This window comes from Tympanuchus pallidicinctus, unplaced genomic scaffold (assembly GCF_026119805.1).
Source record: "Tympanuchus pallidicinctus isolate F22 unplaced genomic scaffold, pur_lepc_1.0 scaffold2, whole genome shotgun sequence".
Lineage (NCBI taxonomy): Eukaryota > Metazoa > Chordata > Aves > Galliformes > Phasianidae > Tympanuchus > Tympanuchus pallidicinctus.
Window position 1 is genome coordinate 31,699,034 of NW_026294721.1, and position 12,377 is coordinate 31,711,410.

General features: G+C 39.1%; 1 protein-coding gene across 9 annotated transcripts in view; it reads right to left on the bottom strand.

Moving 5' to 3' along the window:
• The window catches only part of BMPR1B (bone morphogenetic protein receptor type 1B), a 234,603-nt gene that overhangs the window by 22,638 nt on the left and 199,588 nt on the right, over positions 1-12,377 (bottom strand). For all 9 annotated transcript variants that reach the window (XM_052682136.1, XM_052682133.1, XM_052682138.1 and 6 more), the window contains one exon: positions 8,465-8,620. In XM_052682136.1, coding sequence (XP_052538096.1) covers positions 8,465-8,607 — 143 coding nt within the window. In that variant the 5' untranslated portion in view covers positions 8,608-8,620. The remainder of the gene's footprint in view (positions 1-8,464; positions 8,621-12,377) is intronic.

Sequence of the window (12,377 nt, forward strand, 5' to 3'; positions counted from 1 at the left end):
GAGTCATGTCAAACATTTGCAGTAGCATATTTTTATATTAGTGGTGCAGAGTCTAGCCACTGTAAACTTATTACTTCAAATAATAATCTATCACTCGTTATTGACTTCTGGATTTGAAAAGTAACCAATTGTATGTTACAAATTGCTTTCTCAGAGAAAAGAGAGCTAGGGGTTCTACTCCCCTCTGACACTGTGCATACAAGCAAGGCAAGGGAGACAGCTGCGCTTCTCGGCAACAACCACCTTGATTTCATTGCCGAAGCTTAAGATAGGAGCGATAGGATTGCCAAGAAGAGAGACTGTAAGGAATCCATTAGAGTAGAATATTATATTAGATTAGATTTTATTTGTTTGCATGGTGCCTTTGATTCAAAGTAATGAGTAAGTGTAACCCAGGGGACAGAGCAACAAAACAATAAATTGCAATCTAGTGAAACACAAAAAAGAACTCCTCAGCTAGCAATCCACAGCAAAAATCAAAACTCTCTGTTCACCGAAGGACAGGGGCGGAAGGAAAAGCCAAATTGTTTGCAGAAGGAAAAAAAGAAGCAGGAAAAGTCACAATTTTATTTCATTTCTTCTGACTTGTCGTGGGACTCTGATACTTTGCTCATTTTAGAAAATTGAATTTGGGATCCTCAAGTACTTCAGTCCCTCTGAAAATTTTCACAGAATCACAGAATGGCCAGGGTTGGAAGGGACCTCAAGGATCATGAGTCTCCAACCGCCCTGCCACATGCAGGGCCACCAACCTCCACATTTAATACTAGACAAGGCTGCCTTGGGGCCCATCCTGGCCTTGAATACCTCCAGGGACGGGGCATCCACAACCTCTCTGGGCAGCCGTTCCAATACCTCACCACTCTCTCTGTAAAGAACTTCCCCCTGACATCCAACCTAAATCTTCCCTCCCTCAACTTAAAACCATTTCCTTTTGTTCTGCAGTTATCTACTCTTTCAAAGAGTTGACTCCCGTACTGTTTGTAGGCTCCCTTTAGGTACTGAAAGGCTGCAATGAGGTCACCCCGCAGCCTTCTTTTCTCCAGGGTGAACAAGCCCAGCTCCCTCAGCCTGTCCTCATAGGGGAGGTGCTCCAGTCCCCTGGTCATCCTAGTGGTCCTCCTCTGGACCCTCTCCAACAGCTCCCTGTCTTTTTTGTACTAGGGGCTCCACACTTGAACAGTATTCCAGATGGGGCCTCACAAGAACAGAGTAGAGGGAGACAATCACCTCCCTGTCCCTGCTGGCCACCCTTCTTTTGATGGAGCCCAGGATACCATTTGCCTTCTGAGCCGCAAGGTCACACTGCTGGCTCATGTTAAATTTTTCATCTATTAAGACCCTCTAGATCCTCCTCCACAGGGCTGCTCTCAAGGACCGCTCCTTCCAGTCTGTACAGATGCCTGGAATTCCTCTGGCGCAAGTGCAAAACTCTGCACTTTGCCGTGTTGAACCTCATCAGTTTCACCCGGGCCCACCTTTCTAGCATCTTGAAGTCCCTCTGAATGGCATCCATTCCTTCCACTGTGTCATTTTACTTCAGATTTAAAAAGACAAACAATATTACACTAAATAGAGCAAAACATAAAAGTTATAAAGCTCCAACAATAAGGGTAAATCATGTTCTTTACAGGCAACAATAGAGTAAGGAGGGAAACATATGAGAAAACTAAAAATAGCAATGCCGATCAAAATAAATATTGGTTCCAGTTGATTCTAACACTAAGAAAAAATAAAAAGTGTTCATACAATATAAGAATTCTTTGTTTTATTGCAGATTTGGGAAAGAGATAGAGGTGACTCTTCTGAAAAGAACGAAGTCTTTCATTCCCAACCTCCTGCCCTGAGTTCTTGTCCTGGTTCACAGGCTATCAGATGAACTGCACATTGCAAGGAAAAGGCACAACATACCCCTGCTGGTTTATTGACTTACCTGCCTCAAACTTTTCTTATTCTAACAATTAGGAACAATTTAGCTGTGTATCATCTCTAATTTGATGTTTAGTTTGGTGACTGCACAAAATAGAAACATACGCACACTGCTGACATATCCAAAGCAATATTAAAAACACATTCTCTGCTTCCAACCAATTTGTTTTTTAATATGCACAATTAGAATTCTGCATAAATTGACTCTGAGAATCTGAGACTGTTGCGTAAAGAAGGAATTCATCCCAATGATACAACCCCATACACATCCACTAACCTCCTTCACTAAAGCATCAGCTTCTTAAGGTAAGATGCAGGAGAGTAATTGAATGCAAGTTGAATGTGATTGCTAATAAGTACAGATTTGGTATGTCACACTTTTGCCAAGAGTGAATTTTCACAGCCAAGACAAATGCCAGGGAAACAGAGGGAGTTTGTAACAGAAACACTGGCAGGCACTGATATAAAAGGTGCTGCTACAATTACAGATTACCTGAGCAAAAAAGGTGATCTTAAGCAAGAGCTTTACTAAATGTCAGAAGAGAGGAATGGAGGCCAACAGTTCTGCAGCTGCTCACACAGATGTCCTTACTGGCCGACAGCCATCGCACACAGAAGATTCAATACCTTAGCTACCAAAACTTGCCTGCTGAAGATTTCCTGTCCTGGTTTCTATATGCAGTAAGGCATGGCAATATATAACTTGCAAAAGCAACATCATTCCTTCATGTGATTTGGTGCCTATGACAAGCAGATGCGTTAAATAACTTGGTGAAAAGAGTCCTTACATTTAATTCCGTTTGCAATTGAATCCATATCGGTGTTATATTTTTTTTCCCCTCATCCCCATTATACTCCTAGTTTTGATATCAGAAAGAACTACACAATCTTTTCATTTTCATCCTAGGGAACATGGCAAACTTCTGTATTGTTTTTTAAAAATGATTAAAAAGTGTTAGAATATACAATCTCCAGAAATTGAAAGTCTGTATACTTCTATAAAGATTGGATGAAATGATTTAATTCAAAAATTGGCTGGCTGACTCTTTTTGCATCTATTTCACTTATTGTCATATCATTCACTTAAGGAGGATGCTGAAGGCTAAATTCAGCAAAACAGTGTCATCCCTAAAACAAAGAGCCCCCCTGTAAATGTGCTCAGTACAGGCTAATGTTCCAGAAGAAATAACAGTGGCTGTGCATTAGAGAAGTAACGTGAAACCATGTGGGAAGGAGAGCATTACAAAATTGTTGAGCCAGATGCACCTTCACATTTGCACAGCTACCCCAAAGGCAATCAGAGACATACAGACGTGACAAAGCATAGGAGATGGCCCACAGGAGGACAAAGTTCCAGGCCCGACTAGTATTTGAGATAGTGATGCTTGTCCAACCACGTTCTACTGTATGTCGTACCGTTTGGCATCATGCTGAAACCAATATGATGATGAAGAGAGTAAGATCAGAGTAAGGTCATCAGGGTGTTCAGTGACAACTCTACTACATTACACACAGAGCATGGAGGGGAAGATACCCAACATATCTTAGCAGAATATCTTCCCATATATCCTATTTCCCATATAGGTCTATCTGTCAATATTATCTCCGTATGATCTTCCCAGGCATGACTCAGCCTATTAGATGTGTCGCACATTGCTCTCATCACAAATCAACCACAGTTTTCCCTGATATGTGGGTCACAATGCAGAATTCAAGACACAATGCCAGACTATCCAGGCTACGTGATAATTATATGAGATTTGATAAGCCTACAGATCTAGTAGCATAACCTTGGCTATGACAGTCACACCAAGCATGGGTACCTCTCTGCACATTCACCAGCTCTCTCCAGTACCGTTCACTTATGTACAAAATCCATTTCAGTAAATGTGAGAACTGTGAAGAAGGAAACTATCAACATAAAGCTATAGACTGTTCTCTATTCCCTTTCCCTTTATTTTTTCCTTTTCTTTCTTTTGTGTAAAAAAATTTAAACACTGGCCAAATAATTTCTTTTACCTGGCTTTAAGACTACAGTACAGTTGAATCTGTATGATGTACTCTCCTTTTTAGTGGTAGGCCAGCTTCAACATGGATATTTGCTATTTTTGAATGTTTTCTTGGTTTAAGTAAATTCAATATGCAAGGGAAATCTTAAGTACTTCAACACAATAACACCAAAGTATTCCCACATGCTAAAAAAAGCTATCTGAAAGTAATGCAGCAGGTCTCTGTACAGGGAAATTGGACCTGCATTACTGTTTAGCATAAGGCATATATTAAAATATATGATACAGGCAGCCTCTAAGCAAAACTAAGAAAGAACAAGACATTTCTGAAGCATGGTTCAAAAGGGTGGGATGGAGATCTGGCCCTTGGTTTGAGCACTCAGGGAGAAGTCATCTGCTAAGCCATGTATGGGACAAAAGGCTGAAGGGGAAAAGAAGAAAAGAGTGGAGCTTGCAAGGGTTGTTCGCTTTTGATTTTACCGATCAAAACAGATTTATTTGCCTCCCGTGCAGCCCCATATAAAGGCTTACATTAAAAAATAAAGATAAGCTACCATGCAACATCTCATCATAGCTCCCTCATTAGGAAGTGTTCAATTTTACACTAAAAATTGAAAGTGACTAAAAGAAAGTATGCTTGAACTCAGTGCTTTGGCCTACTGTTAAATCCTCTACATATCAAATTACATAGAAAATTCAATCCCATTATCCAGAGAACATGAAAATGAAAAGAAAATCAGGTCAGGTGAATTATCACCTCTGGTAATGCTGAGAAAGCAACTTAATTATTTTATTGCATTAGATAACCAATGTTACCTTAAGACACAGTTGGGCAGAAACCATAAGAAATTAAATTCTATCACCCTGATCCCTAAAACTGTCAGCATTTATTTATGAATGTAAAGAGAATACAACCAGGAACCTAATCAGCTCTGCCTTTATTGCAATCCCATTACACTGATAGCCAATTAAATCTAACAGTACTTTTAAAAATATGCAACTAATTTTGACTAGACACAACTGCCCACACACTCATTTTGCCCGTACAAAACATAAAATGAAACAGTAAAATGAGGTCCTGGTTGTTTCAAAGCAGCACTGAGCTTCTTTATTGAAAGCCTTTTGTGAACTGCACAGATGTTCAAAAGAATGAAGTTCCAACACACCACAGGCTAGCACACCCTTTACAAGCAAAGAACCATGAAACTTTTACAAAGACCTTAATCATGAGGGCCTCAAGTGCACTAATGAGTTTTAATTACCCCGAGTGGTATCCTTACACCACCCAACCACACGTTCTGCCCAGGAGCTCTGCTTGACCTCAGGTTTAAGCACTACATCCCTTCCAATCTATGGTGAGCGAGTGCCTATCTCTAGTTCCCTCTCCTGCTGCTGCTCCAGCCTAGAACTAGCAGGTCCCTTGGCACAGCTATCAATAGATCTAGATCTGCCAGGTGTGTTTAGGTACTGTGAGGGGAACAGGGTCTTAATGGGTAAGGCAACAGCTAGCGCCTGTATCACCCTCTGCTCCTCGCTTGGTCTACTACACATAGCACTGTCCTTTCATTGCTCCCCATCACTGACTCCAGATGAAATGTCCCTCTAATGAATCTTTCAAAACTTACGTGCTCATGGATTGATCCATTTTAAAGAATGCTCTTCAAGCTAGAGCTACTGATTTGTTTATGATAAAATAACGTGCATTTGCAGCTGTGGTATCATTGATAGTTTCCTAAAGAACTATTGCACGTAAGTTGAAAAAATACAGAGAAAGGGTAGTTCTGTATAGAAACACAGAAGGCTGATCAAAGATTTGACACAGATGTGGCTTAAGAATATTTATTTCAAATTGAAAAAAAAAATACAATTACAGAAAGAACTTTAAATGGCCACCAGATGTCCTCATTTTTTCATAAACATTCAGGGTACTACGTATCTGCTCAGTATGTGTGTCCTGATACATAAATATTTGTGGTAGCAGACCAAAAACTTCAGCAGGGATGGCAGACTGCTATTTATAAGAGATTTCTATTAGTGACTGTGGTGGAACTGCCTCTTTTATTCCAGGGCTTCTAATTTAGCCACAGCTGGAATTGCTTCTCCATTGAACTATGGGAGCACTCCTTGCTCCTGGGCACACAAAAAGCTCCTCTGCTCTTGTGGAAGCCTCGGTAGGAACTGTGCACGATGCTCTGAATCAATGTAGCTCAGAGCCCTGCAGACTCCAGTACAGCTCAAATCTTAACAGACTGACAGAGCTGCCAGCAGAGTTCAATTCTTATCAAATATTGAAAGCTTTTAGTGACTATATCTGAGGGAAGAGGATAATTAATGCAATAACTTTTAATCTGAACAGTTTATTTCTTCTTCAGACAAACGCAGCACAATAAATAATATTTGAATTTCAATATGGTGTAATTTTCTTTAGAGTGAAGTTAAATGAAAATTCCTGAGCGCTTTCAAACTGTGCCAATAGTCATTCAGGATAGCATGAAGCATGAAAGTTACAGGCTGACTAGTAGAAATCTCTGAAAGCATGGGGAAACTCAAAATCCCTGCTCACAGCATGGGGAAACTCATAATCCCTGCTCACCTGACTGGGCTTGGCCAAATCTTTTGAAAGCCAGATACTGGAATGTTAGGCTTAGAACTTCCTTGTCACTGTAAGGTCCCTTTTCACTTTTCATCCTTAATTCCAGCTAAGCATAAGGAATTTAAGAAGCAAAAGACTGACACAGTTAAGCAGGTGCAGAGAAGACAAGGCATGTTGTATGCTTTGTTGTCCTTTGACCTCACTGCAGCTCTCATATCAAGGTAAGGGGAGCTACGGCCACGATCACTATCCTGAAAAGGATTATTGCTGGTAAACCACAAAGGTAAGGTATTTAATTTCAAATAATCTAAATTTTTAATTTTAAATTTGTCTAAACTCTTCAGCAATTATATTGTTGTTCATTGGGCAAGTTGGATAGTGCTCAGGTAACAGCACAGGATGGGAAAGAGTGGATAAAACATGCAACAGTGCACCCAAAGATAGCGTATAAATCGTTCAATGAGTCAATTCCTTAACATGAGTCCTCTTATGCTTCATAATTAATGGATTCAAGTCTTCTGCATCTTTCCTGTTGATGCATGCAAGGCAGCATATGTGAAAGCAGTGGCTCTTGCTGGGCAGGAACAGGAAAACTGATTCATGCTGCAGGAGATCTGCAAACTGATCTCAGAGGGAATTTTTATAGCTTTTTTTAAATGGACTGCCATTTGAGAACAGTTAGGTCTGACTTCTAGCTATATAAGGGTTTGAAGAAAGAAGGTTGAAAGGGGGAAGTAGTATTTACAGCTGTCATCAAAAACTGCCATACACCTCTGTGTGAAACTGCAGGCTGAGCTGAACCAAGTCAAGCTACAGAACAACACTCATAAATCCCAAGAAATAGCAATTTGTCTTCAACAACATTGGGTTTTTCCTTGTCTATCTTCTTAACATGCTGCCTGGAAGATCTAGTCAGCACAGACACAGTGTTAGACGGTTTCACCTGAAAAATAACTGCATACACCACTGGCTTATCCAGGTGAGCTCATATTTGTGTCCTGCTTTGATGCTTCCTGCAGTTGCACAACTCCACTAAACCAGAGCAGGCAGTATCTCCAGTATTTTACTTGGTTTTAAGGAAGCAGAATAAAAAAGTTGATATTTATGAGAAGCAGATGAAGAGTTCACCCCTCCATGACTGCAAAGACAAACTGTGCATTCATCTCAAGCCAAGAGGGGTGTCAGATCAGCACCCTAATTCAGCAGCAATAGTTCATGTGTTTGCTGCAGGAGTGAAAAAGTCAGTGGGGGAAGAGCAGTGTGCTTCCACTGCAGGTGCCACTGGTCCACTCTGCTGTATCAGACAGTATCAATGCCGAGCCTCCAAGGCACAGCATATGTCCATCTTAGGGAGTTAGGACCTCTGGGAAAAGCAGAATCCAACCCAAATAAGTTTACTCTATTAATAAGAACTCTAACCAGTGCCTGCAGAAAGACTGTGGGAGTACAGTTAACATTAAAAAAGTATTTAACACTTCATCTCAAGAGAAGAAAAGACTTCTACCATGAAACAAGTTGTCTTATCAACCTACAAAACACATCCGTAAAAACACATACAAAAGAGTAGGTGTTTTATGATAAATGAAATTTATGAAGATTGATTATAAATTTATGAGCATTTATAGACACTTCAAAATATTTCCAATAAGTCTCCTCTCATCAATCGCATGCACCCTTTAAAAACAAACTACTACATTCAGAATATATCATATATAAAAAGAATTAACACAAGTATTTATCTAAAGCTTGAAAGATGTAAATACTATAAAAAGAAAATATAGATGTGTAGCTGACATCTATGTAAAATAAACAGCTAATTTCTAAACAACTCCTTTACTGATTACTGCTCAAACAAGAACACCCAACTTGAGACTGCAGAGCCATCACAAACAGGTTTTCTCATGTTTTACCACCAGATAGATGCTCCACGAACCTGCAGGTGCTGTTGACTGAGTCCTCAGGACAATGGTGGTGGCACTGACATGACAGCTTCTTCTGTGGAGGGGCAGGTGCTGTGCCTTCACCATCTTCTTTTCTGCTCTCCACGCTCAACTTGCTGGAGCTTAGCAAGGGCATCTTGTCCAGAAAACTAGCAAGAAATCAAGGAAGAGGAAAAAATATTTAGGCAGTATTGCAAGACACGAAATGGAGGCTTTAAAGTATTCCTTCACATCAAAATTTGAGTTATTTGAACAGTGATTTGCTACAGAAGAATTTTCTTTAGAAGTTCCTAGTTGCTGTGGCGTTTGAGGCTCACTGAGCCTCCGTGTCCTTAAATTAAAGGTGCTGATGTTCAAGTTCAGCTGCTGCCAGTGTTCCAAATAAGAGCTGGGATTTTACATACTTTGCAGTGCAGTTTTCCTTCTATTGCATTGCATAGCTCAGATCCTTGATTGCACCTTTGCACTTTGTTTCTCTTTGTAATTGGCACATATCTTCATCCATTGAACTCTGTAACACAGACTGGGATTTACAGCTCTGAAGGCAGAACTGAACATGTGTATAATTTGGAAAGGATCTAACAAAGTGATGCTCTCTCAAGTTCAACAGAACTTCCTATCACTGAATGGTATAAAGGCTGCTTATAAAAACTTTCCTCGTTTTTCCTTATAAAATATTGTAAACAATGTGAAATGCAAGAACGCACCCTAAAATGAACAGAAATACATGGAGATGATTACTTCTAAAAAATCAGAATACTGAATCTCCATGAGGCTGTTGCAGTACAGCTGGAGATGCTGATGATGGACTAGGAGTTGCTTAAGCAATTCATTCTTTCCCCTACCCCAATTCTTCTCATAAATATCAGCTTTCAGCGCTCGTGAATATTTTAATTTTCAAAGACAAAAATGAGATCAGCATGAAAAGCTTCAGTAGGCAGTTTCTCACTTTCCTGGTGCTTCCCTGTAAAGAATCTTAACTAAAGGGTCATTTATGAACAGCTGTCTCCAACAGAGCAGTAGATCAGGCTTGAAATTCTTGATCTACTGTTAAATCTTCAGGAACAATTGGCATTATTATTATTGTTTTGATTGACTGCTTCTTTGTCTCTAATTGAAATCCTTCCCAAATTTCCAACACCAGGACTGATATATTGCGAAGCTGAAAGAAAACTCCATCCTCCTTGACTCCCTAGTGAAAGAAGGGGTGGGCAAACAGGCAGAGGGGATAGGAATAAGTAGCTGCTTCGGGAGTGGGATGGCAAGCAAGGACTGATAACAGGCTGAAATATCCTGAGATAGTGTAAGGCTGGAGCAAAAGCAGGCAAAGGGCATGGTAGGAATTACCTGCACTCATAAAGACACTGGCAACAGCTGACAGATATGCTCTCATCTTCAAGTGAGCAAATTGGGGAATACCCTAGCAAATTGGGGAAAAAAGCTGAGGAAACTGAGGAAACACTGAGGAAAATGAGACTTTGTGTGAGAAAAGTGTTATTTAAACAATTTTTTTTTTAAAGATTACAGCCCTTTCACTCTTTGCATATTATGATCACAAATGAATTACAACCATTCACCAGATCAAATTATAATATCTATGAAAAAGAGCTTGATCATAAAATTTGTTCAGTACCTACAAATCCCATTGAAACCAACTGGAGGTTCTGATTAGCTCACATTTTCTGAAAGCCAAACCATAAAACTCGTTATAAAGCAAACTCTGTGCTTGTAATCCTTGTGCTCAGCATCAAGATATTGCCTTCATGACGCAACTGGCTGTTGAAGACTAATATTTTTAATAACTATTAAAAAGTAGAAAATTAGAATGTAATGGTTTGGTTCACTTGTCTAATCATTTGCTCATTGCTATCACTTAAAATACAGAAAGTGTTTAAGAAAAATAATGCAAAAAAGCATTTTGTTTCTCATAACATATTTATGATGTTTTGATATGTAGCTGATGTAGTTGATGTGTACAACAAATTAACATCAACAGAGATTTGGTCCTTGGGTCACAGGCTTAGAGTTTATTAAATAATTTCTTCCAGTAAGCAGATTGCCTGTATTCTTACAGTGAATGGGGAATGTTATATTATTAATATTCCTGTCAAGAATTTTCAAATTTCAAGCTCATGAGGCAACAACGTGACCTGCTCATTCATGAGGTAACTGAGTGAAATTCTATGCTCTGTGTAACATTTCTGTGTTTTTTTCTATAAGCATCTGCAATTCCATTAGGGATCTTTCCTCAGCAAAGGAAGAGTGAAAAAATGAAAGCACTTTATATCTACCACTTAAAAAAAAAAGTTTTTTCATGTATGTGAAGGAGACTGAATAACTAAATATCTACCTCATGATACATATAACGATAGGTCAAATCCTTTTTCAAGAAATAAGACCCCAATACAGTCTATGTCCATCATTCATTAAGAATAAGCTCAAAAAGAGCTGCAGAACTTGCTGTAAATAGGTTACATTCCTAGACCTGTCTGTACTTTTAAAATATTTTTTAAATAAAAGACAAGAGCTGCTAAACTAAAATCTGAAATCTAAAGTAACATTAAAGCAACAGGTGGTTGTTTGGAGGTGTAACATCCTTCTAGAAAACACAGGACTAGGCAAGCTGGCATTCAAAGCTACATTTTCTAAGATTGTGAAATAGGGGATAATCTAAGATTTTGCTTTCAACTCATGCACGGGGTCAAAAGTAGTGGAAAACCATTGCAGTTCAGTGCCCAATGTATACAACCAAATACAAATAAAAGAATCTCATATTCTTAGACTCTTATTTTCAAAAGAAAATCCTTCTCACTCTATTCTCTTGTTCCTCCCAGGTCTTAATTTCCAGGGACCTAGCTTAAAAAAATCTCTTGCCTCTGAAATTCAGATATTTCACCTTACATTAAAGAAATCTCCTGGTCAAAGAGGAGTTTCTGCTTGGTCTTTTGAATTCTTTGCCTGCCTGGCTTCAGAGCAGAAAGATTATCAGAATTTCCCACCCTTAAAATATAAAGTGTGTAGGATGAACCCTATCACAATATGAGCTTTCTATTGTTTGACAGCAAGTTCTTCCTTATTTCAGATGTCAAAGTTCAGATGACTAGGTCTGTTATTCTTGCCTTTGCTGCTGGATTGTAACAAGCACATGCTGATCATGCAGACCTGGCTCTGTCTAGCAATTAGAAATCTTTTGGGCTTTGAAAGTGCTCCCCAAGGGCTATATTCAAGTGCCATTAATGCAAGCAATAGGTCACCTGCAGTCCTGTACTTCTTCATCAAATTCAGTTGACCTTCTCAGCTTGCCCTCAGAATTTCATCTGGATGTACAAAGTACCTTCCACCACAAGAACAGGCAGTTGTCCTCTACAGTTCTTAGTCTACTGGGAATGCTGTTTATGAAAGATTTCCATCTGTACAACTACAACTACTCAACTGTGTTGTGATTCATTCTTATGAATGAAAAAGAAGGTTGTGTGCCCAGGTGTGCCTGCTTTTTTCTGTATAGCCTGGGTGACTACAGGAATGACTAAAGTATCTAGTCTAAACCCTCATGTTAACAAATAAACCTTCTTAGAAATGTTTTATTTTGATTCCCATCATTCCTGGATTTCATGGTAATCAAAGATAATCAAAGGTAATCAAATCACTAGCACTTCACTTTTAAGTATTGAATTCTCCCTTTCTATGTGTCAAATTGTTTCTGTTTTTCAGTTCGTTTTTCTATCTTCTTTCTAAAGATAGAAAAGTGATTGCATTACCCAGTGAATTAACAGTCAGAATGAGACATATTTTACTTTTTAAATGCAGTCTATAAGATTGTGATACTTTACACACAAAATGAAAACCACCTCTTTTAGCTTCTTTGCATTTACCCATGTAAGAGCATAAGTTCCATATACGGAGTGC